Raw genomic sequence first — 27606 nt, 5'->3', positions numbered from 1 at the left:
TTATACATTAGTGTTTGGAGTTTAAAAAACAGTATTTATTTATGTATCCATCTATCTATCTATCTATCTATCTATCTATCTATCTATCTATCTATCTATCTATCTATCTATCTATCTGAACTTAATAAACTATCCTATTGACTGCTGTGTAATTCTGTGCTTAAGTAAACACGGTAATAGCATAATAAATACAGCACTGGGCACAGCTAACAGGATAGTTCCGGCATCTAATAATATGCCCTGCACCAGCGGAGACAGAGCAGGGTGGAGGAAAGCAAGCGAACGGAAACCGAAATTTCAATTTCTCCAACAGCTTTGAGCTACCCGCTGTGATGTAGCTTTGATCACAGTGGAATAATGCACTTTGATGGGTAGAATAAAAAGACCTACCTTTTGATGTGTGTGGGGGGGTTCAGATTTCCTTTCCCTTCACCCCTAGATACTGTGGGTTTCCATGAAACAGTTGGACTCATCACTTGTCTGGCTATCATCCAAATTCAGTGCCAAGGTGATATAAAACTAAGATCACAAGCTACTACGTCCTTGCTGCTGTCTTAGGTCCAGAGCTCTCACAGGTGTTTGCGATCTCTCTCTGATTTGTCTGGACCAATGCAAGGCTTTTTGAAGTTGTCTCCTTGTGGATTTAACTTGGAGACTGATAAGAAGTTCAGACTAGGTCAAACAGAAGTTTGGAGCTATACTTTAACTCTCCTCCAGCAGCCATCAGTACACTAGGTAAGTGGGCCTTGTGACAATAATGACACTGCCGTTGTGGCCTGTTAAAATTTTGAGGACCTGTATTTGATTGATTGTTACAGATTTTCAACTAATTTACAACAGTGAGAACTCTTGACATTGGATTATCAGGAGAAGAAAAACGTATTTATGGCCAAAAACAGATCCTGCCATAGGCATGTATTGATGACCTGGGTCATCAATACAAAAAATATAAAATATAAAATATAAATAAAAATATAAAAAATAAGTGCACATTTTAACAGATTCATTATGCATTTTTATGTGCAGTTAAGGAAAGCGAGGCAGTAGATGGTCTGGATGGAATAGAAATGTAAGTGCATGTTTGAGGGATTTGTTGCTGGGAAACTGAAGCAGGATCATTAGGCCCACTTGACATAACCAGGTGATGGGAACACATACTCAAACTCACACAATGTAATTAATAAATGATTACACCCAGCATGTGGATTAATAAGAGAGAAAAACTGTGCAAGCAGTGTCACGCTTGAATCAATTACGTTGACAAAAGCCCCCCATTTTCAATCAGATGACCCCATCTTGAATAACAACCAGAGGCCGACGGGAAGGGAAGGGGTCTAAACATGCAGAGCTGTGTGAGTCATGCAGTAGTGAGGACAAACCCTGGCTGCTAATTTGGTACCACCTTGTCAGACCTAATCTATTTTCATCTTGAGAACCCGTTGCTGTACCTGCTGTACTGTTGAACTCTGCTGTCTCTTTTATCACTTAGTTCAAATGTTGAAGATACCTATCTTCAACATTTGAACTAAACGGTCAAATGAAATGATAGCAATTGCGCACACACAATGGGGAATGCTTGGTGTTAGGCCAGAAAGAGCCTTCACTTGTACATTTCAGCAAATGTGTTGCAAGTAAAAAACTTAATAATAAAAAATCATTTTACCTCCAGCCTCCTTAAGTTTGCGTCTATAGGTTGCATTTGCTGGTGTGTAAGTAGGTAAATACCTTCATGGCGTCTGCCACAGATTGAACCCTCTTTGATGTTCCGTGGATCCTGTACAGTAATACAATGTATCCTGAATGTATCTCCTCTGCTTCCTATCTCTGCTCTTCCAGAATGCGGACGACCTCTTGGTAGCATCAGCTGAGTGTCCTAGCGATGACGAAGATTTGGAGGAGTGTGAGCCTGGAAATGGTGAGTCAACTCAGGAAGTTCTGTCTTCATAGCACTTGGTAAAAAAAAAGAACAAAGTGCAGCATAGTAACAAAATATGAATCCCTTTCTCCACTTTGAAATGACACTTTGTGACTCCACAGCCCTCAATACGCAGCTCTGATTGGTCCAGATGTGTACCCTTTCATATTGCTTTTCAAAGCAGAAGGCAGTCAGCAGCCCCATGGTCCATCAATTGCTCAGCCAACTGGTCATATCTGGCATTTACCCAGCTGTTGCACCAATCTCATGCCCCAATTTCAACGTGACAGGACAGTTTCAACGTGGAAACACAGCTTGTTCTGTGCAGCACAACGCTGTAGGCTGGCAGGCCAGACTGCTGAAGCACTGTTAGTGTGAACAGCGGGTCAAGTAATGTTCTGACACCATGACAGGAGGTGGAACTCAAGGGCCACGTGTTTTTCTCGCTGCCTCTCTGGTTTTCTAGCTCTATTAAGATGGTCATTCTTGAAAACTGCCAAGAACCACAAACAGTGAGGATAGGTGTTTTAAAAGACTGCTTGCTCTACAGAAGCTTTATTTCATTGTTGACATTTTATCCTGAAAGAAGGATCCCGACAAGATATTCGCTGTTAATTTGGGGGGTTTGGGATTGTGTGTGGGGTGGTGGTGGGGCAATTAGCTCAATGAATCTATCATTATAACAGCAACAGAAATGCTGCTATGATGGTTACTACTGGGGACTAAAATAGTTTTAAGATAAAAGTTAAGCAGTATTTATATATTTTTTGCTTAAATGCGCATATAGTTATTAGATTGTAGACTGTTTTGTAGATTGCAATGAATCAAACATTCAGTAAAATAATTTGAGCAACTTGAAATAGTTTATTTCCTTAAAATCTCTTAACTTGTTTTTCAGAGTTCAGAGTCAGTGTCTTTATCTTCTGTGACGTCCATCAAGAATAGCGTGCCTGATTTAACCATTGTTGGACGATGCGAAGCTGTGAAGAGTTATGATGCAGTAGAGGATATTTTAAAGAAATTAATATATCAAACGCATCACCTCCACCAATGCACCAGAAGCTAACAGTCAAGCGTGCTTCTATAGGAGGGGTGATGGTAGTGAGTCACCCATAACCCCGTTTGACTGGATCAATTCATGCATATACCATCGAGGTCCAGATGAGTCATCAAAAACATTTGACATTTTTACAGGAAGAGCTTGTGAAATAACTGAAGACATACTTTAACAAATTAAATTAAAAAAACATATATTATTTCACCACAGCTTTAATAATAAAACAACATGGAAACCATGTCTAATTCTGGTCACAGCCATGCTTAAATGGCATAACTTCTCACTTACTGCTTTGCAAAAAAAAAAGCTAGTGTGAGCCTATACAGGGATACCACCAATCTTCATATGAATTTAGCCATTTCAAAACAAGAGGGACATTTTTGTCCAGTACTTCTTTCAATGGACAATAGATGAACAAAGGTAAACTAAACAAGAGTCAGCATTGACATAATAGTTGGTGAAATGTTTGTGAAAAACACTTTACTTTCCCAGGCTATATTTTTTTTTTCAAGAATGAGGATTAGCGGTTTGAATAGAATATATGTTGGGCTGTAAATGGCAGGAGATTATAGCAATCGGTATGTTTGGGTGCTGATCTGAAGCTGCGTTGAGAAACTGGAGTGTATTCTCCTGCAGCTGTCTCCGTAGGTGGTTGGGACCGAAATAGAGACTCAATTCCCCCTTCTTATCGGAAGAAGAAATTAGAGTTTTTCGGGGATGCTCTGCCCAGGCTTAATCTCCCATGGGGGAAACGCAACTCCCTCTCTCTTCTCTCTTGTATGCTCACACAAACATAGACGTACAGGCAGACATACTCTACCTTTCTAGACACTAACTTGTCTCTCTCCATCCGTGGGTGTAAAGTTTTTACTCTACAGTCGCCTCTCCCGGGAAACAACAAATGTGCTTGGGCACGCACGTGCTCCATATCGCACCTTCCAGTTGCCACGAGAGTCCCAGCGATGCAAGACTGCGGGGTCGGATAAGCCTCTGTGAAAACTGCGGACAAGGAGAGCAGAATCGACATTGTCCGCGAAACATGTTGCCTCTCCATCACCACTCGACAAAAACCCAAGCAGCCTTTAGTCTTTCTATGATTGACCAATTCCCAGTGTTTTCAATTACATTTGAGAATGCAGCTCTTGTTATTGAGCAGCCTTCGGGAAAGGAGGAACAAACGTTAAGCACAGATGTGGGTTTTCTATGAAGCCGAGCGAGAGATGACTGCCGTGAATAAATGGGAATCAATACACAGATTCCTTCTCGCAATACATACAGCCAGTGGACCTTTGTCTTCCCTCGCTGTACAGATGTGTTTACCTGCAGGTGTAGTATTACAACAGCCAACTCAAGGGTGATTTAACAACAATTGTTCATCAAGTAGTTTATTTTTTCTATTGGCATCTACAGCTAAATGATGACCCCAAACCGCAATTATGTGAAAAGCTAAGACAATGAATATCAGGCTGCCACTGTCAGATTTGCTGACCAGCTCAGAGTGGATGCAAAGCAGACAAAAGGACCTGAGGAAGAGATGAGCTGCAAAGAGCTGGCAGGATGGCGCTGTGAAGGACTGACCCTCGTTGAGATTTGTGTCACGTTCCTCTGCGCTCAAAGCAGAGGAGAGAAACGGGGGAGAAGAGTGAGAGGCGGAGATAGATACGGAGAGAAAGAAAGAGCTTGTGAGGGAGGGAGAGAGAGAGAGAGAGTAGGAAGAGGAGGCTAAATTGAGAGAGTGAAATTCCCGTGAACGATCCCCGCCTTTCCCACCAGGCTAATTAAACTTTGACTTTGTTAGGGAGCCATAATTACATTACCCAATTAAAGCGTTGACTTCTGGATCCTCCGGTGTTGTCAATGAGCCTCTGTCTGGAGAGTGACAAGACCCAGGAAGTGGGGACCTGGATTACACTGATGAAACACACGCTGGGGTTTAGACGGTGACGGGTTACACAATCACCACAAATAAAAACACAACCCCAGTCCAACCATGTTACATGGGAATGAATGTATACGGATTTAAAAGGTGCACTAAGCAGTTTATAGGGAGAGGGATTTGTTGACATTTGCAGAGCCTGCAGTTAGTTTACAAAACATACCTACTCAACCTGTCATTCTTAGTATTTAAAAATGATATCATCATACATCGAGACAAGGTTATTTTGAGACACCTGGAACCAAACGTAAGACTACTAAATATGTTTGTATACCAAACCAAACTGTGGGCACACAGCTAATTTTAAGGTTGCTTTCTATCATCAAACAATCCCAGGGATCTAATTTTCCTGTGAGGAAAGTTTGTTTATTCAGTTATGAGAATATATTTTAGACAATGTTAACTTCTCTGACACACCTAAAGTTACATAGTGCACCTTTTATTCAAGTAAACACACAGTTAGAGAAGTTTTCTTTTTACAAGCTTCACTTTCTCCAACAACAAAACCCTGCTCATTAAATTGTTCATTCTATCTCCTTATCTCATGTTCTGTCTGTTCTCTACCTCAGCACAACCTCACTGTCTCTCGCTCTCTCTTCTCTCTCTTTCTCTCTCTCACTTGCATACCTCCAAGCTACTTATCAGTCCCAGGATGTTGTATGCCCTATCCCGGTTTCACTCCCGACAAGATAAGAGCTTTTAGGAGCTCCTCAATAATTCATCAGACGATACACTATAGAGACAACCTGTGAATGTTCTTTTAGGTCTAAGAGATGGGGGTGATAGATGAGGGACGCCCACTGAGCCTCCCTTCACCTATACTGTGACTCAGAGCTAGCATGGGATCAAACCCACGCTGGTCGATGGGTTAGGGTGTCAGTTGTTTGCCAGTCTGATATCTTATTGATTTCCCTCAGCAGGCCATCCTGCGAAGGCAAACAGCCCCCGGTCTAACATAGGGGTGCCACAGTTAAGACAGTTGGCAATGTAGAGGTTTGAACCAATGTCCTCTAGATGATTTACCCTTTTCTGATGCTACCAAAAAAAATGCGAAAGGAGAATCTCCTCAGTGTTACTGTGCAGTGCAGTGGTTAGTTCAATCAACAAGTTTCTGATGTGACGATTTTCTGGGGAATTAATGTGGGCGTTTGGCAAGACAACTGTTAGATGACAAGATTGGTTCATTTTGTGTAATCATTGCAAGACAACAAATCCCTAGCAGCACTGAAGAATTAACACAAGGAAGAAAAGGTTTTACAATGTGTTATAAAAATAAAGTGGAAAAGTGTTAAGACCGCAAACAAATTATAAAAGTGTGGATAGTAAGTACTGAGATATATCACAAGGCAGTGCCAGTTCATTAGCACCTTCAACAACAACAAAGCTATTCCTTTGTCTTATTGTTAAAAAAATTAAAAAGCAACAAAGCAATTCAAAGTGCTGAACAATTGAAACATTGCAAGAAAAACTGAAAATGGTACAAAACAACATAACACCTATTCAATTAACTTATAAAATAAATATTTAAAAAGTAGTGTAGTAAATATAAACAAACACCTTCCTTCCTCTAATGCCATTGAAAATGTTTCAAGCAGCTGCTGTAGTTGTTATGCACAAAGGAAAAACAATAGCGATTAAATTTAGCTTTCATAAAAGTATGTCAGGGGAATCACTGAAGAGATGAATGCAGAGGTTGGTGCTGTGTCGGTTGACTACTGTTATATGCACATATAGGAAAACCAAAAAAACTGAATTATTCAACGATACTCATATGCCTTGTAATCATTTTCCTTCAAAACTGGTCAAAGGTGAATTATTTCATTAAGTATTGCTGATGCAAACCACCCATGCTTGCAAAACACAGATGGTTTGAGTTGTATTGCATTACATTGCATTGTATTATTTTTTTCTCCTTGTGCCACTGTTTCCTCAGCAGGAACTCACAGTCACACTTCAAACTGTAAACAAATATCCTAGCAAGGTGGAGAAACACTCGTTCACAATTTGACTGAACCACCTAACCCAGTTTCTTAAGGTTCAGTTACTTGTATTTTCCAAGAGCCCGTCGCTTTTGCAGTTTAATTGAACAAACACACTTGAAGGAAAGCTTCCAGTGCGAGAGAGATTTGGAACAGATAAGCTTGGTTGCAGCACCGTGGCAGGAGAAGAAGGGGGGAAAAAACAGGATGTAGAGACCAGGAAATGGGCCAGAAACAGGCCCAAAGCAAAAAAGCAAGGGAGGTGGTGAAGTAGTCAATTTGATATCGCTGAATCAGTAAGAGAGGCTCCGTGTGTGTCGGAGATTTATACCATAATGAGGTGGAGATGCCAGGCAGGCCAGAAAAACAGACCCAGCCAGCTTAGTGGAGTCGATCCAGCTGCTGATGAGCTGTAGGTGAGGTGAATCGGACTCTCATCGAGGCGTGACATAAGCAGAGCATCATCCCCTTGGTGTCAACATAAATCACATTGCCTGGGAGCGACAGCAGCAGTTGTAAACAGTTTATAGAGTGCCATGTATGAGGAAACCAGGCCTTTTACCTCCGTTTCACAGACTATGTTGCAGTAATTGCGCCACATATTGGCATGACTTAAAAGCAACAAAAGTGAACATATTATACACTCTGACACACTGTTCGATTTTCCATCTCTAACCAAATCAAAGATGAATTACAGAATACGGAAAGCTCCCACACAACCTTTGTGCTCTAAATATTTCAAATGGATGTGAGCGGTGCGACGTGATCGGCAGAGTAACGATGTTTGTTAGGAGGCCGACAGACATGCATCAGTATCCAGCTGCCCTCTTCTCATTTTGAGTAAATGGAAGGGGGGATGACTCATACCTGCAGGGATTCGTTGTGGCGTGCGCGTAACGATCAAGAAGAAATTACATCATGCCTCACCTGTTGAAATCAATGGAGTCAAACTCAATCAAACAGCCTGAATTTCTTTGAGTCTCTATCGCTTAAATGCTTGAATGAAGAAGAAAGACACCCACACACTGGAATCATGCTATATGTACACTCAATAAAAATATAAACGCAACACTTTTGTTTTTGCTCCCATTTTCCATGAGATGGACTTAAAGATCTAAAATTCATTCCAGATACACAATAGTACCATTTCTCTCAAACATTGTTCACAAATCTGTCTAAATGTGTGATAGTGAGCACTTCTGCTTTGCTGAGATAATCCATCCCACCTCACAGGTGTGCCACATCAAGATGCTGATCTGACATCATGATTAGTGCACAGGTGTGCCTTAGACTGTCCCCAATAAAAGGCCACCCTGAAATGTGCAGTTTTGTCTCACAGCAAAATGCCACAGATGCCACAAGCATTGAGGGAGCGTGCAATTGGCATACTGACAGCAGGAATGTCAACCAGATCTGTTGCTCGTGCATTGAATGTTAATTTCTCCACCATAAGCCGTCTCCAGCAACTTCGCACAGCCATTGAAGAGGAGTGGACCAACATTCCACAGGCCACAATTGACAATCTGATAAACTCTATGCGAAGAAGATGTGTTGCACTGCATGAGGCAAATGGTGGTCACACCAGATACTGACTGGTTCTGAGTCCCCAGACCCCCAATAAAGCAAAGAAATGCACATTTCAGAGTGGCCTTTTATTGTGGACAGTCTAAGGCACACCTGTGCACTAATCATGATGTCAGATCAGCATCTTGATGTGGCACACCTGTGAGGTCAGGTGGGATGGATTATCTCAGCAAAGCAGAAGTGCTCACTATCACACATTTAGACAGATTTGTGAACAATGTTTGAGAGAAATGGTACAATTGTGTATCTGGAATGAATTTTAGATCTTTAAGTCCATCTCATGAAAAATGGGAGCAAAAACAAAAGTGTTGCGTTTATATTTTTGTTGAGTGTATTTTATGGGTACAAGCAGTGCTGACCGAAACCACAAGACGAGCCACTGCAGAGTGTGGGGTTTTGACATATAGTAACATAAAATTCTAACAATATTAATATAACTATGTAATTTGAAGAGTAAATTGCATGTGTGTAAATCATCTGAAAAGAGAGTATTTATCCATCCAAATTAAAAATAGTCGTTTAAGTTTGATAAATTTTACAGAAATTCGGTTAAGATGAGGCGGGCTATGCTCTGGTTCTTATGACACAATGCATGTAGAACCAATAACAGCAGTTGTCTGCCCAAAAGTTCCATAAAAACAATGACTGTTGCCATGGAGAGTGTTTGAGCGACCACTCCCACACAGTCGTGTCAAACGGTCTACACATTAAAAAAGCATTTTTATGAACAAGATGTTTGTAAAAGCGTATTAAGACACCCAACTTTGCCATCATATATTGATTTTACTATTTTAGACCAGGTTTCCAGAGGCTTTAAAAAAAGCAAAAGATATAGGCCTAGCTCATGCTCACCAGGATTGATGTTGACAACGTTAAGTCTGTGGTTCTTAGCAGTTTTCAGCAGGAGAAACAACTCAGAACATGTGTAATTTTTGATAACTCAAGACAACTTCCTCAGCCTATGGGTGCGAACCGAACAATCAGAGCTGCGTACGGAGAGAAACGGGTGCAGTCGTGGAGAAAGGGGAAAAAAAGCCTAGCCAAGTCAAGTTTTTGATCGGTGTAAACTATGGGTGCAATAGGCTCTGGTCATAGAACAGGATATGAAAAGATGGTTCACTTGATATCTGCTCCGAGTGCTGAGATTTGGCTCGCTCTGTGTATGAGGGCTGTGGTTCATTACTTTTCCAGTAGCCACTGCCTGATAGTCATATAAATATATATATATGATATATGGCCTTCAGGTTTTGGCTCTACTACACACTGAGAGTACAGCAGAGTGATGTAAGTGATTTGTCCTTTACTGTTATAGACATTCTCCTATAATGTCTGTATTTGCCTCCTGAATGGTCTACATAATCCTTTGTAAGCAGTGAGCACACTTCTATGGGTTCATAGGAGGTCAATTTAAGCAGTGTTCCTGATTCTGCAAGGACCATCTATTTGCAATGTCAGCCACATGCACTGTAAGTAGGGCACACAGCAAATGGAGGCACCTCCCCTGTAATTGGCGGGCTGCACAACAAGCAGAAGCTTGAAATTGCACTTGCAGCATCTCTGCCACACAGACAGATAGAAGTTAAGATAGCCCACACTACCGTCACGTCCTTTGCTCTCAGTCAGACGTATGTGCTGGATCTTTGAGGAACCCTTTGAGGAACCCAAAAAACATGTTTTGTGTTAACTTGTCAAAGTCACAGTAGGAAAAGAAAGAAAGAAAAACATTTTTTGGAACGCACTAAACTTGCAAAAAATCTACTTGGTGTGCCTCTTCTTTGTTCTTCATGTGCCATCGCACGCACTGCTGTCCTCTCAGCCTTCAAGGGGAAACACGACCCTCAAACACAGAGAGAAAAAAATATAATGGAGAGAGAAGTAACTTGAGCATTGCCATGGAAACTAGCCTTTCCAGCACTTGTGCAAAACTAAGAGGTTAGAAGAAGGGTTTTAAACAATCACTAAGTTTCTTATTCCTTTACTGCTAACACATTTTGCTTTGTTTCAAAGCCTGTTTCTCTTAAGTGTGTTGTTAAATGTTCAAATGTTTTTGTGGGTTTGTTAACTCAGTGTGTCACCCTTATGTAACATAGCCTTTGCCATTCTTTGAGTGAAAATGTATGGTTGTTTAACTGACAAGGTTTGGTGCTTAAGCGTTTGGGGGAATCGTAACAGTCCCAAAGCCCGCTCCGCCCCCTTACACTTCCCCCATCATCCCAGAACTGACCGAATCTAACCCCTGTCCCTCTTAAATCACTCTGATTCACCTCATCAAATGAACAAAGAGCCAGAGTCATGATTTTATGCTGGTGATGTTGGCATTTCTTTGTTTTGCTGTTACCTTCCCTTTTCTCCCCCACCCCCAAAGATGTGCCATAATCTAACTTAACCTGCCATATTTTTGAAATGTTTCCTTGTAAGTGACCCTTATACATTTGCCAGTCTGAATAGAAAAAATATTTTGTTATGTAGTATAATGTAGTGCATCAATAGACTGTTATACTGATTTTCTGCCATGTTGTTGACATACTCCCACTATGTTTAACCCTAACTTCAACTGTGGGCCTCCTGCTCCTGAATGAATGCAACTCTTTACAAATGATATTATACACCCGATAAGATCTATTACACTTGGGTGTTTATTTTACATTGGGCTTGATTCAGATTATATAACCGAAGCTTGAAAACAAATTCTGGCTCATTGAGACGATTCTTTAATTGTATTTGTGGAGGCTGTTTAAGAAGAACATTGCCCAATGTTTGGGAGGGAAGTGGCCAACAGGGACTTATGTGAGAAGGGGGAGCAATAGTGTTTAATACTGTGTACTGAAAACCTGGGTTGGAAATTAGGGGCATCAGTGTCCAACAGAAGCTCCAGAGGGTTTGCATACAGATTACGCTAATGAGATATAAATGAGCCATAGAAACCACCAGGCCCAAAGGGGGGAAATAGGATTGAGAAAGCATTAACAATTCAACAATATCCTTCTTTACATTACTATTATTGCTGTTTGTTCACCCTTTAAAGAAACAAACGAGTAGAGGAGGAAAAGAAGGGGGGATGGGAGTTGTTTATCACTATCAGAGAACAATCTTACACAGCTTTCTTTTTGTAATTTTTTTTTTCATGCAAAAATCATGCGGCCAATTTGTTGATGTAAGTGACCTGAACCTCGTGGTTTGCTATCTTATTCAACCAATCACAGCAGAAAACATCTGAGCGTTAGCGTAGTCAGTATAGCATAGGTAAGACTAGAAAAGTTAGCAGTGGATAGGCTGTGTAGTACAATAGATGTTAAGTTGTTCAGTGTAATTTGTAGTTTCCTTTCTTATCTTGTACTAGTGATATATAATGTAGGTCTATGCAGCATAGGGAGATAGGTCAAAGCAGTCAGGAACAGGTGCAGTCTACAGTATTTTTGTACACAATTTTATTTCAGTGTTAGTCAGCATATTCACTTTTTTTTTTTAAATAGAACAGACTTATCTAAACTTATATAACTAACCTGATGTGAAGTTGTAGTGCTGTTCTAATACTGGTGTTGCTGTATTCATTTGAACTGTTTCTATTTTGTTGTTGACCTAGAGTTGGTCTCTCTCTCACGTTGGTCTCTAACACTTTTTTCCTCTTCGTTGTCTCTTTCTTGTCCTAGGAGGTGAATTAGTGTTGCCCATTATAACCGTGGACTCCCTAGACCCCCCGTCCATCGCCACCCGCTACCCAGTAATCCCCTCGCCCCCCACCACATACCGCCCCTTCCTCACCTTGCTCGAAACCACCAAAGAGTCCCTCCCCTTACCCAACGGCCGGGCCCCCTGCCCCCTGGACCAGGAGGACTGTGGCGAGGAGACCATCGAGGTGTCAGCGTTCGGCTCGGGGGAGATGACAGAGGAGTCGGACGACGAGGACTATTACAAAAACAGCCCGCTGGTCACCGACAGAACTGTCCTCCCTCCTCCCCCGGCCGTAGAGAACCCAAAAGACCGCCACCATTTCTCCCGCGTCCCCAACTCCCACCGCCCGCCACTCTCCTCCACCCCCACCGCCAATCCCAACCCCGGCCCTCGCGTCAAGCCCGGGGCCGCCGCCGGTGGCAGCAGCAGCAGTAGCAACGACAAGAACAACATCCCAGCCGGGAAAATGAACACGCGCGATCAGGTGCTGCTGCCGCCGGTAGCGCATCCGTCGTCGGCCCCTGGAATAACCCACCCCCCGAATTTCCCCCATGTGCCCACTCTAGACCCCACGTCCCCCGAGAGAGGGCCCCCTGGCCCTGTGGAGGTGCAGCAGTCCAGCAGCACCACAGGCATGGTGGTGGGCATCGTGGCGGCCGCCGCCCTCTGCATCCTCATCCTGCTCTACGCCATGTACAAGTACCGCAACCGTGACGAGGGCTCCTACCAGGTGGACCAGAGTCGCAACTACATCAGCAACTCGGCCACGCAGAGCAACGGCACCCTGGTCAAGGAGAAGCAACCCGGCACCGCCAAGACGGCCACCAAGAACAAGAAGAACAAAGACAAGGAGTACTACGTCTGAGAGAGAGAGAGCGCCGCCTGCCATGACACACAGAGACAAGACAGTACACGCACTTAGAGAAGGAAAGAGACGAGGGAGAAAGAGAGAGAGAGATTTCAGTATATGGAAACCATTACAGAGGGTAATTTATTTCAAACTCAGTATTGTCAGGTGGCCAATGGCCATACATGTTTACCATTCCATCCAAATCAGAGGCGAGCAGCAAAATGCTATGGCAAGTTATCAGCATCAGCTTTGATTGATTTGACTTCTTATTCAATGATTACAACCAGGGTGTGGATTTCGGGAAAGGCTATAACATCACATCAGATCTAAAAATATAGTGTGCCAAATCAACCGTGTACCAAATAATTAAATAACAGTGATTTGTGGATTAGCAAATGACAGGTAATTGAGTATCTCGAGTACTGTAAGAAAGCACCATCGTCAGTATTTGTGTCAAGGTCTGATTTTCATTCTGAGACGAGCTCATGGTGAGAGCCGTCACCTTGGATAGTATCACAACGCATTATTTACTAGGCTTGAATTAGCAACTTGACATGCCTCTGTAAAATCAATATACTGCCAGCTTACAGAAACACTGTGTCAAATCAGCTCTCTCACCTCTAGTCAAATCTCTCTCTCTTCCTCCAATTCGCTAGTGTACTCTGTTTCTCTCCTTGTCTACGGTGCTCAGCAGCTGGCGCAATGTGAACTCTGCCGTGTATCAAGCATGTAGTATTCATTTACGAAAGAGATAAAAAACTGTTTTTCTTTTCTGTGGAGTTTTAAAAACAAACAAAAAATATGACGATGATTGATGATCATAACAAACGTTAAACGTAGCAACTATGTGAGATACCACCACTCCAACCTAAATGGATGCTAACCTGTACGTTTAGCCGCCAAAAACTTTGGTCGTTCCTTTGTTCCAGCAGATCTGTGTCATGTGTTTCTGGGGCTCCGAGGCCCCACCCTAGTGGGCCAGCAGAGAAACTGTGTCACGTCCTTACAGTTACTAATAACCGAAAAACTGAAAAAACCTCCAGCAAACAAGATGAAACTCTGTTCTATATAATTATAAATATATGTATAGACGTTGCAGAAACCTATGGACCTAAAACGTGACAAAGATGCTGAGAATGAACAGCGAAGACGGACTTTAGGATTTTCGACGTCGGAACAGTTTCACCATCCCCGTTTCCCACACGGCTGATGCAATGCCTTGCTGCAAGACTCAGTCACTTATGTTTGATTTTCCATTTGAATAATTTGTCTGGAGAAAATGAGACATTTTATGGGGAATTCTGAATTCACTCTTGCTAGAGTTCCACTGATACTGGTAGAGATACCTTGCAGCCGAAAACAAGCGACTGTGTCTTTCACCCCCCCTCTAGCCTGACTGGACTGATGGCAGCCAATGGGCAAAGCAAACTTTGTGGAATGAGCACACACACACACACAAAAGGCGAACAGCAGTTCCCTGGAAGATGTACAACAGAACTCTAGTATTCCAATTTTCTCAACTCTATTAAAAAAGAAAAAAAACTGTACCATGAAAAGAAAAGAAAAACCCTGAAAAAAGTTTGTGAAATGTCTAAATATTTGACTCTCATCCCCATTACTAAGAGAAATGTGTTTTCCCTACTATCATTCCTGTTTGGAGAAAAAATGACAATGATTCTGGGAAACCGAAATTTCTATGTATTTTCTTTTGGTAATTGAGCAAGTGTGATTTGGGTTATGAATATGAAACCACGCATTCTTATTATCCAGGAGAGGAGAGTTCCTCTCCTTTAATTCCATCTCTCATCCTCAAACAGTTTTTTTGTCCTGCATCTATTCCTTTTTCTCTGTATGGCAGATTGTATGTCCCCATGCCCTGTGGATAAAAGCAGGCTCTATCCATCCTTCATGTTTTTTTTATTTTTTATATCTATTTCTGTCTACATGGCTAGAGACAAGATGGCAGCCATTTAATTTGACAGGCTCCATCGATTCACCCTCCTGCCCCGTTTGTCTGGTTTCACTCTCTCCATTCTAAGCATACTCCCCCCAGTATCTTCCTGTTCTTTCTAAATGTTATTGTAAAGTGTTCCAGTGAGATGACTCTAAATATGTGTACATTAACAGAGGGAATACACTTGGTTATATACTTCTTACTCCCTGTGTCGCGTCTTCTCTTTATTGTCTACTTGTCTCTCCGTCTAATTTGATTGAACTAATTTTGCTCAGCATTTTGGACAGCAATAAAAACCTGCACTTGGTTAAACTGACATAGCTTCATATCAGGATTACATTTCTCTCTAAAACTGCTGGTTAAATTGTGTAAAATTTCTCACTTTGGCAGACAGCTAATGCTGGGCTTACACTACACGACTTTTCACGCGATTTGACAGTCACAGACAATCTTCCAATGTCGGACTGAAATCACAGAAGTCATGCTGGAGTTGTGGCGCGCGCACGTAATCTCAGTCGTTTGGTGTAAGGTGGTCATCCCACCCGATTTCAGCCAGTCTTCTTCCCGTCTTGACGTTCCGACATTATCAAACATGTTTGATATTATCGTTAGTCTTAAGGGGTTGGCTCAAGCAAAATGACGTAAACACTGTCACACTCTCGCATGCACCAAGCACGACGCATGCGGAGCGGCATTAGTCGCGACCTGTGTCCGCCTGAGCAGGGACTTATTTCGGACACTTTTTCCTTGAAGTCTCGGCGGGAGAACAAGGCTGACAGCCACGCAACCTTAACACTTTACCGTCAAATGCAGGGTTAGGGGTCAAAGTTATTGGGGGACGAAATCAGCAAATAAAGATGGTCAAATAACTAAAGGAAGTCCCCCGCTCGGAATATTGAATTAACCTTTTTTTAATTAAATAATCACTATCGCGTTTGCGGAAATAATATTAATCTCAAAAGGAATCTAGTTGTAGTCTTGCAATATGAGACCCCCTGTCTTTCCAAAATCTCACTCTGTGACTGAAAACTAATGACTAGTTGTCTTCAGGTGTGAGTTGATTGTCTTTAGATGTAAGAGGGTTTCTGTCTTCAGTCTTTTCAAAGTCTTTTAAAAGTCCTCTAGTGTAAGCCCAGTATAAGATAAATGGAGTGAAACAAATATATATAGACTGCACCAACTGCTCTGGGATTGCCTCAAATATTCATCTAATATTTATAGAAAATTGATTTGGGTCATTCTCACTTATTGGTGAAGCGAGAATGGTATACACGTCTGTGTGAGAGCTAGAAGATTGGATTGTAAACAATAAGGCGTTCTAGTTTAAAGGATCATAGAAACCAGTACTACACTGTCAGAAATACAATAATTATTCAGCCACTGCCTTTAGAAAACAAGTTAGCTACTACAGCACAAATCATGTACTTTCTGTTTATGCTGACCACATCTTTTTTTTTTTTTTTGGAAAGTTAGTTATCATAGTTTGGCCTGCAATTTGCATCAAGAGTCACAATGCAGTACAATCTGAACAAGCAGACATAAGAGACTACTTAAAATTCCTGTGGATATTATACTATTATCATTTATTCGATTATAATTCTGATTTGCCCAAAACAAACATATATATATCCACTAACAAATCAATGAAAAAATACTTGTACATTGCGAACTTGCATGAGAATCGTCACGTTTCTAAGTTTTTCTTTAGTATTAAAGTAATCCATTGAGACACATTGAACAGGATCCGCAAATAACTCATTCTGCACACTTTAGCAAAATGTAAACAAATATTGAAAGCTTTGAAAAAATGCTAATATATTCAGAAATCACTTTTTAATCTGCATTATCAAGTGATTACAAATGAGTTGGTTTTAAGATTTTGTTGCAGAGATTTTTTTTTTTTTTTTACAATCACTTACCCCAACATAGAGGTCTGGACAGCTTTAGGAAAGCAGCTCTAGAGCTGGTTTTGGATTTATTGTATTGTCAGAGAAAGACATCAGCAGTGATGAGCTGTAAACTGAAACAAAGAAAAACAGTCAAGCACCAGATTTCAGTTAAATCAGACCTGCTGCATTTGAAACAAAAGTTACAATTGTGTTACCTTCAATTGTGCTTTGTATACATTTTGTAGCATGGCTGTGTTCTCACAGAATATGTACAAACCATCAACAACAAGTTTGATTTTTATTCTACAGACTGAACAAATGTCAACCCCTGAAATGTGTTTCTTGTTCTGCTGTTTAATTTCAAGCATATCACAGACAAATGAGCTACACAGATTACGAAAGTATTGTATAAAACAAATGCTTTTGATGAGTTCTACTATAACCAATCTATTTTTCATTAGGATTTTTTGGTTTCGAAAGATTTGAGTCGTTATGTGTTCACGTCTCTGAAGGAAAATACTTCCAATCATCACAAATAGCCAATCTGTTTGGTGCAGATGTTTGAAAACCATGGTGAAAGCATGATAATGTTGCAAACTTTTAAAATCAATCATTCAGCTCTAATAAAAAAGTCCCCTGCACCTCTACAATCAAGGAACAGCAGCCTCACCTCTGTTTAAGAACTGTTGGACTGAGGTAAGTGCTATAACAGCATGGTGGTTGTGTTGCTGAACACCCAAGCGAGTGGGTGTTCAGCAACTCAACCGGCGAGTGTGAAGATGTTTGGCTCAGCAGTTCCGTAGAAAGCTGCGGAAAAACTTGGTCAGGCCAGCCGCTACGTAACAACGCAAATACACATTCGGGCACCACAATCCAATTGACAGCACGGGGACATCCAGAATGGGAATGTTTTAAAAATCTAAACTATTTGATCGTCAAAATGATAAAACTCAATAAATATGCACTCAATGTATTATTATATATACTTATTAAACCAGGGTAATTTAAAGTCCTTTCTCTACTCACAGTTTAGACCAGTGCTTCTCAAATGGTGGGGCGCGCCCCCCCCCTGGGGGGGGGGGGCGCGGGTGGCCTTGATTTCCAACTGCTAACTTTTTTTGTTTTGCTAGCGAGCGCGATGTGTGCTTTTGTATGGTCCTAACCGCGCGAAAGGCCGCGATTTGAAGTAAATAAATGTCCACATGTCTCCAAGTGTCTCTGTAGGCTATTTAAGAAGAAATCAAGCAAGTAGACTAATAATAGCATTAATGAAATATAGGTTATCGCATCACAGAAGGCATATTGGCCCATAATATTAAAAAAAACTCCACCTTAACTATGTTTACAGTTTAAATTTTTTTTTAATGAAATGCAAACCTCAGTTAATCATTTGCTCTTGTTTCTCTGTCCTGAGATTCACACAGACTGAGCAGTCTTGTTTAAATGTTACAAATTGAGCTAATAAACAGAACTTCGATTTTTTTTTAAATTGCTGCAGAAGTTATTTCATCCTAATTTTATAATCTAACATCTAATTTGATAATAAGGTGATTGTATGCAGAATGCTCGTGCCAGAAACTCATACAGTGTTTTTGTACAGATAAATAAATAAATATTAGCAGTATTTCAATTTAGGGGGGGCACGAAAAAATGTATGTCCCCTAGGGGAGGCATGACAGAAAATAATTGAGAACCACTGGTTTAGACCTACCCATTTGAAGGAAAGGAGAGAGCAACAATTCGAGAACTTACCACTAGAACACATTTGACAGACCACATAGAAAAATGTATGTTGCCCAAAGGACCAGGATGAAGGAAATGTGAGAAATTGAGTGGTTGTGTTAGGAGAATTGGACAGGCTAGAATTTTGCCGACATGCCATGAAATTAGCATAATCAACAACTTCAGCGATGACTAACCATTCACATTTTAATATGTTATCTTCAATCTGATTCTTTGGAAGCAGAGGCTTCAGGAGAAGCAGTGGATCGTACCAGCACATCACCAAAGCCCTGGACCACAGAGAGAGAGAGATAGAGAGAGTGCAGGGTTAGCCAGACATGTTAAAAGTCTGAATCGGCCTTTCCAGTGTCAAAAAGATGGAAAAGGAGTTCCCTTAGTTTAAACCTAGATATATCATCATCATGAGCAGGTCCAGCTCAGAAGATCTTCTTTATCCACATATTAATATGAACCTGAATCCATTTTCTTTTTTTATTACCAAGCCTTGCACTTCACTATGGAGCAAAACTGGCATGTGTGTCACAATAACATTCCTCCTAGGTATGTATTCCTGGGCTGTCTGTTGCTTTGCTGTTGCCATGGCAGTGTATCATGGCTGACGCACACAATCTGGTCACCTTTAGCAGTGGCCAGCACGCTATGCATTAACCACCATTAGACGGCACTGAGACTGCACCAGAGGAATGATGAGTGTCTGGTACAATAGTAGGAGAAGATGTTTTGTGTTTCTACTCAAACAGGCACACAACCTATATCTCTGTGTCTCAGCTGGCCGCTCAGCATGAGGACCAGCCAACCGACTGATTCCTTGGATAGGCAATATCTTTGCCTAATCTGCTCATCAGTGTGCTCCTAACAACATGGCAAACCAACTAAGCATGACAAAATGGTCTCCTTGTGGTTATTTGCAGCCAGCACTGAAAACATTCAGTTTTAAGCAGAGAAGTCGTTTCCAAGGCCTATGATGGGCATACAACACAATCAATGCACTTCCATACATAAAACTACAAACACACACTAATTAAACATCTGATTTTCACATTTGTTCAACTGAAGAAGGAAACAATAGTGTTTCACTTAACATGTTTATTACTGACGCATCAAATTGCGGAAGAAGACAATGGACGGATAGTACCCCAGCGTGACTGAGGAGGCCCGGTTAGGACTGAGGAGGGCCAACTAGTTGCAGAGACAAGGCTGCAAAAATAAAGTGACCTTTAAAGTTCCAGTAAATCATGTTTCAAAATAACTGAGTGCAAGAGTGTGTCAAAGTAAAATAAATTAGCACCTCATCTGGAGCTAGATTTCATACCACGCATTTCGTGTGAGCGAGTGTGCAGATAAGAAGTATTTAAAAATTGAGCCCATGCAGAATCTGTCTTATTTTCATCAAAAGGGTTTTTAACACAACACCGATAACAGCGGTCACTGTGCTTAACCAATGTTGTAATTTGAAGAAAAGAAATCTTCATCCACTCGTCAGCGCAAATGGCGTCTGGACACCACTACTTCTACAAAAAAACTCAACAGTAAACATGCACTGAACTAGATACATATCTAAATATGAAGCCTTTTATTCATTATTTTAGTGCTGAAGTTTCAACTGTGAGGAGCAGACGATGAAGTGATGTTAACTGAAACCTCCGATATCTGTGTTATGCTGTTAAGCCCTTTTGCTGTGTGAGCTCCTGCGGGCTGCATGCAGTTATCGACCGGCAGTCAGAACTCTGCATAACACCTGTTGGAAATACAACTCCCATGGCTCATTTTTCGAGGACAACTTCATATACTGCAAGTACTGCAATATTGTAAATACTGTAAAGCAGGGGTCTGTAATTACTTTCCCCATGGGACCACATGAGAAACATGGACTGTTGTTGGGGCCAGACCAATAGGCTAAACTCAATTCTGCTCAGTATTAATAGTATCTCTTTATAAAAAGCAGTAAATTGTATGGTTTTCATAGGCTGCAATACACTATCTAATGTTGCAACTGTGAGCATGTTAGCGTGCTAATATTAGCATTTACATCTTCAAGGAGCTGCTAGCATGACTGTATACTCATAAAGCCAAAATCCAGTCCGATCTCTACACCCTCCCACTCTGTGACAGAGTGTAGCTCTGTGTGGAGTCACACTGAATGTGGAGGATCTCTTAAATAAGCGGTAGGGTATAAATACACTGGCAAGTGTTGGGACGCCCTCGCCTTTCTCCAAAAGCAGGAACATTCGTCAGCATGGGGCAGGCACGTGCAGACACAGACATTGGGCACCTGCCGTTTGGCCTATTTTAACCCACCTTTTTCCGAGGTTTTTATTCTTTTTTGTGCACCACCAAAAATATGTATTGATTGAACCAACACTGGGCAATAGGTGAGACTTCATTGAATAAACTTAGAAAAGATAATAAAAAAATGTGTGCATTCAACAATTGAAAAACAAGATCTGTGAATGCGGTGTTTTATTATGATAATGAAATTAAACAATTTTTATAGTTTGTCCTTTTAAGAGTCATAAGAGAAGAAACCCGAAAGTTATACTGGTGCCCGATTGTTTCACATTGGTGGCAATTATCTACATCATATTTAAATATCCTTCTGCTCAATTAATTTGAAGGATACATTTTCTTTAACAGTACGGACAAAATAGAGAAGCTGCACTTGAGATGAGTGTGGTCCCTGCAGTGATGTAGACTCTGTGATGGAGCGCTTTATAACTCACTCCCACTTAAGGCTAATTGGTTTGGTACAACATTTACTGGCAGACCCTTCACAGGAACACACAGCGCTGGGAAAGGGGGTTGGAGGGGGTAGGGGCCGGATTAGAATTGGACCAGTGTCTTGTTTGTCAACCTCCTTACTCTCCTCTGTATTTACCTGCATTAGCGGCCATTACTTTAATTGAGTTCAAAAGCATTTCTCCCAAACAACACATCAGTGTAAATGAAGTATCCAAATAGCTTTAGTTGTGTTGCAAGGTCACAGGGCTCGAATCCTTTCTGAGAATTTGACTGGCACTGACAAACCAGATCCGTATTCATATGATACATTCAAATAATTAGTATCTGATCAATTGGTATCGTATCAGTGTAAGTTTTGTTTGAAAAAGAAATTGCACCATTACATTGGGTGTCCAACAGAGAGCAGTGACAAAACCATTATATAATAGTTGGTCCCAACTTTTTACCCGTCTAATTTATATAATTTTTAAGCAAAAAAAGCTCACCAGTGACCAGACGTCCAGAACTATCTGTATCCATCACAGTCTCCACTGAAAGAAGACCTCTGCTCTCCGTCTAGGAAGCTGTACACACAGCATTAATATTAAGGAATCAAACAGCTCAGAGCAATACTTTCAATGAATTCATTAAATATGTATAACAGCTAAAATTTGAGCAAATATTGAAAGTTAAACCACTTTGTTCTAATATCTTTTGTGATAAATGTGAGTGATGTTTCAATTTGGTGGGTGTCTAAAGCCCCATCCCGCACGGATTAAGAGGATTCCTCTGAAAATCAAGTTAAATAACAGTGACTCAAAAGTCTATGCAGCACTCTCTCTATGGGGTGTGCACGTGTACACGTCTGACCGGTTAGTAAATCATAACCATTTAGGAAAAATCAATAAACGAAACACGTTTTTTTGTGAATGGGGTCGACACGAGCTACTGTAGGCTACTAAAGCAGATAACACAACACATTAATGTGTTTGGTTACAATATTTATTAATTTAACTATTTAACTGCTCCACCTTCAGTTTCACTTTTGTTTTCATCTCCGTCTCAAACAGCTGGTCTGATCAGCTGTTCGGCTCGCGAGCCCAACGCCCTGACACCGGCAGGCAGTCTTAAAGGTACGAACACACTGCACTCCGCGGTGCGGTGGTTGGCCGCGCGAATCGCAGCTTCCGCGCCGCGTGATCATATTGGGTCATATTGTGTCCGCCGCCCGACCAGAGTAGCCTTCTCCTACTCTGGGGATATGCTGGCGCTGGTGCTAACCGGTGCTGAGAGCACCAGTCTGCTGTGCTGATGGTGCTTTACCCAAGCTAACCAGTGCTAACTTGGTTCATAAAGCAAAACTGATAGCTGTACACAGCAGGCAACAGACACATAGGCTATTCACAGAATTTATGGGAGCAAACTGTGACTATTATGTTTTCATCCATCTTAATTTCCTCTGTCAGTTGTCCCAAAGCGAGTGACGTCAGGAGGAGCTCAACGGCCGCGCGGCTGCGCGCGAAATACATTGACTTTCTATGTAAACTCGCCGCGCGGCGGTGTGCAGTGTGTTCACACCTTAACACAGCTAATCGCTAGTTATGATAACTTCAAAGTCAAAAAGCTAAATTGTGAAATAAAGGTCTCCCTGCCTCTCTCTGTCTATCTGTCTGCCGGTCTTTCTCACTGCACACTGTAGCTCCAACAGCATCGGCAAAAAAAATAATTACGTTGACCCCCCCCCATAGGCCTATTAAACGGTTAAACGTGTACACGAAAAAATTGCAGCCATGTAACCGTTTACACCGTTAATACATTTTAACCTCCGATAAAATAAAAACTAGCGTGGTCCGAAAAAATTCACCCCCCTCAGTGTTGTCATGGAGATATGACCTAAACATACAGACTAAAATGGTTTTGTGGACCAGGCTGTAAATAGGTTTAATAACACTTTGAAAACGGCCTGTCTAACAAGTGAGTTTAAGAAAAATGGCTCAGTCTTGGTACCACCCCCCTAGTGGCACTTCCGGTTACTACAGTTGAGGTCACTTCCTTATTGGATGCAGGTAAAAATCGCTGAGGTTGGGGCTTGGCCTGAACATAGAAACAGGGTGAATCTCAATTCAGGGGTTACAGCCTACGAAGGCTGCATTTGAAGACCGATTGCGTCATAGCGGCGCGCAAAGGCTTGTTCCATTGGCAAGGCTCCTTCATATGCGGCCGAGAAATGCAGCCTTCGTTTCACGGTTTTGAAGGCTGCAACAGATGTATCCTTCGCGGCCCAACATATCCCAAGATTCATTGCGTTTTTTTCAGAGATGGCATAAAATAAAATAAAAAATAACAAAACAGCAACGTATTGCTCCATCTTCTTAACTTTTTTTCCTTGTACTTTTTTTTTCTTTTCGTCTGGTAGGCAACTTCTTTTGCTTTTTTCCTCCGTTGACAAGGCTGTTTCCATTGGCAACAATCAGGGTTGCTAGGCAGCACAGGAGTGGCGAGTCGTCACGCAAGGTAACGGCTTGTTACGCAAACCGGAAATGCTCGTAAACGGAGACCTGCGGAGACTGTCTCGTTTAACAACGCTTGTTTGGCCTTCGAATCGGCATTCACAGGCTATAGCCTTCATAGACCCGTCTGGAATGGGATATAGCTACAGTATCACATCAAACACCATGTTTGTGGATCTGGAGCAGAGGTTAGTAAAGGTAAGGGAAGGAACGTGACGACTCTAGTTTGTGTGCGGTTTTACACCCTATTTCATCAGCCAATCCTCTATCCAAGCTCTGTGCTGCTTTTCCCAATTGAGTCACCAATTTGTAAAATATAATGTGCACACACGCATGGGATCACACTACAATAAGACATCTCTACAATTCGCAGGCTAAACTCGATGACCTCCTCACACTCAATGCTCCTCCTGCAGAGAGCTCTCTATTCTGCTTGACATTTCTCAAATTAAGTAAGTAAAAAGCCTGAAACAAAGCTGTGACACCATTTTCTCCAAAGGCAAATAGCGTCGCTGCACACATGCCTGGGATCTCGGCTTTCACAAATAATATGACATCACTGGTTAGATAGACAATCAGCCACGACAACTTCTCAGCAACCATCAGAGAAGGCGATGTGTTGTCAAACTCAATTTGTTTATTTGCCTCTCCACATAAAAGCTCAAATGGGCTGGGTTGTTAGTTTTGTTTGTTTGTTTGATTGTGTATGCATGTTGTTCAGTGTTAAATCGTGTGTGTCATCATGCACCCCCAGGCAGCATCTATGACAGAGGGGGGCCCCTGCAGGAACAGACTTTGTTTCAAAACTCTATACACAACCGACGCAGGCAATCCCCAAATTCTGTCACCTGGCCTAGTATAGAAAAACCTGGAAAACATGTTAAAGCAAGTAACGCACAAACGATCCTACTCCAAAACACACAAGACTGATATTAAAGGTTGTCTGACCACTTGGGTCACTGCTGAGCAATGTTTTGTTGTTTCGCCAAGGTTTAGGCGAAACACTGGATGTAAACATAAGTGTTTGCTTACTATAAAACATATCAGGTTACTAAAGATTCTAAGTTCATATTCGATTGGTAAGGGGATTGATTGTAGCTTAATACACCGTATGATTAATGAGACCTCCAACCCACACAACAAACACGTGACCACGACTTGAGAGAATAAAAGTTTTGTATTTATAAAGATATCTTCAGAAACTAAGTTGCACTTGTTCTCTCAGCAATGTAGAAAAACAGTAGAAATATTGACCCAGAATAATAAAACAAAGTGAAATAAAACTGTACCTTAGCAGCACTAAGTACTTAAAATAAATAAAATATATCCTGCAAAAACACAAAATTATCACTGCTTAGGAATCATAGTTCCTTCTAATTGTACCTTTAACAGTGTTTCCCCTTCAAATATACCTTAATAACAGTTTAGTCAATTATTTGTCTTGGGCCCAAGAACCAAAAGAAAAAACAAACCCCTGAGTACTCAGAATAAAGAAAAAGTGTCAAAACAAAATAATCCTCAATCCGCTTTTTTAATTTTGTTCCTACCACCGCCTGGATTTGAGCACAATGTCCATGCATGCAACCGATGTCCGATGAGAGATGATGGATCCAGCGATGATGGTGAAAGCAGTAGAATCAGTCCAGTTGAAACAGTTCGTCCCTCGAAAAAAACCAGCCTGCACAAAAGTGTGCAGCGCAGTTATTAAACAGTCTGAATGCTTTTCTTTTCACTGTCCATTGCATTACACTTAAATAATAATCTTTTTAAAAGTACACAGAATAAACTTTGCAGTAGCTGCAACAGCATATTAATTAAATTTATCCTTTAACCTCTATTTTTTAAACATGAGCCTCATTGAATGCAAATATCAACCCTTTAACTTATTTCTCCACACATGTAAATTTGCTTAACCATGTTCTAACACACTGCACATGTTGCCTGTAGCTAACACACTGCCATGGCCATTAACAGGGCACAAAACGGAGCAGCACGTGGAAAATAGCCTACCTTAAAAGCAGCAATACACATATTAATTTTAGATGCTAAATGGCTGAACAGTTAACACCCTCGGCCGTATCCAATTCACATCACATACAATTTATATCCTGACTGTTTTTTAAGTTTCACACACATATCTCAGGCATTTAAACACACAATTACTAATTTTAAGCAAAAACAAGGTAACAGAGCGGCCAAGTCTCACGCTTTGGCCGTGAGACACACGCATATCAACCAGTTCACACGCTCACACGCCACACCTCCAATTTCTCACGCAGAGAAATTAATCCCCGTAATATTTTTTTTTTTTTGTACTTTTATTTTGAAAGTCTTATTTTGAAAAGCTAAACGGACTGAGTTCCGTGACATCCTCTTTCTGCCATGCTTTCTTTCTGCACGCGCGGTTTCTTTATAGGTCCATGGCATGGACCTATAAAGAAATATCCATGGCCGTGTGCAGCCCGTAGACGCAGCAGCCACTTGGCAAACCACCACGGCCACGCCCCCCTGCGTTACACTACAAAACTAATAAAAGACCGCCGCCTCCCAGTCCCGCCCTTTGTTCAAATTATATGGAAAATTAATGACAACAAGGACGCCGGTATTAAATGAACAAAGAGGTAAGAACACCTTAATTCAAATCAGTCACTTCACTTGATATATTAAAGCTTGTTTTGCATTATGTTATTGGGCTGGTTGACACACCAACACATTTTTGTTCTAAAATGTTGTCAACATTAATTGAATGAATGTATTGAGTAACTAAGCTTAGAGGTTACTGTGGGAAAAATATGTTCTGAGAAGACATCAAGTGTCATAGATTTAATATAATAATGGTGAATTGAAATTGGATAATTGGATAATTGGATAATTGGATAATAATAATAATAATAATAATAATAATAATAATAATAATAATAATAATAATAATAATAATAATAATAATAATAATAATAATAATAATAATAATAATAATAATAATACATTTTATTTATATAGCGCTCTTCTCTCACTCAGAGCGCTTTACAAAAACAAAACAATAAACAAACAAAAATAACATGTAGAGTTGGGTTGGTGGGTGAACTAGGTGTAGGCAGAGGAAAAGAGATGGGTCTTGAGTTTGGACTGGAAGATGGTGAGGGACTCAGAGTCACGGATATATTGGGGGAGGCTGTTCCAGAGCCTGGGAGCTGCCCTGTCACCAAAGCTGCAGAGTTTAGATGTGTGGGTGGAGAGGAGTCTGGCTGAGGAGGATCTGAGGGCCCGAGGGGGTTGATAGGGGGAGAGGAGGCCAGTGAGATATGAGGGGGGAGGGGGTGAGGGGCAGATGGTGGAGGGCTTTGTAGGTGAGGACCAGGGGCCTCATTTATAAAGCTTTGCGTGGGATTCACGTGGAAGCTGGCGTACGGAAGAAATGTAGGATGTACGTGCGAACAAAAATATTCGGATTTATAAAACAGTGCGCACTCACGTCCTACGCCTGTTTCCCTTTATAAATCACAATCAACTCTAAATGTGGCGCAGCCTTTGCGGGCTTCACGTACCGCCCATATTTACCCATACATAGTCATCGACACGCCCGAATTAATATCATTTACTGAGTGCATGAAGGCGGTAGTGGCAATCGCCGACTGAAAGGGAAATGGAAAAATAAACTCCACACGGTGTGGATCACTGCGGTCACCCCGAAGTACCCGTTGGAGAAGTGGCGAACAGGGAAAATATAGTTTGGTGGCAGTGTGAGCGTAAAGGCGATAGAGTGCAGCCTGTGGCGATCTTTGTGAACGCTGTGGCCGAA

General features: G+C 41.3%; 1 protein-coding gene across 1 annotated transcript in view; it reads left to right on the top strand.

Moving 5' to 3' along the window:
• The window catches only part of nrxn2b (neurexin 2b), a 580176-nt gene extending 567048 nt beyond the window's left edge, over nucleotides 1-13128 (top strand). The window contains exons 20-21 of the mRNA XM_080051970.1: nucleotides 1837-1915; nucleotides 12710-13128. Coding sequence (XP_079908096.1) covers nucleotides 1837-1915; nucleotides 12710-13008 — 378 coding nt within the window. The 3' untranslated portion in view covers nucleotides 13009-13128. The remainder of the gene's footprint in view (nucleotides 1-1836; nucleotides 1916-12709) is intronic.
• Nucleotides 13129-27606: the final 14478 nt, after the last annotated feature.

Source organism: Ammodytes marinus (genome assembly GCF_949987685.1).
Source record: "Ammodytes marinus genome assembly, chromosome: 23".
Classification (NCBI taxonomy): Eukaryota; Metazoa; Chordata; class Actinopteri; order Uranoscopiformes; family Ammodytidae; genus Ammodytes; species Ammodytes marinus.
The sequence above is the reverse complement of the archived record's forward strand: the minus strand, read 5'-3'. Positions and strand labels throughout refer to the sequence as shown.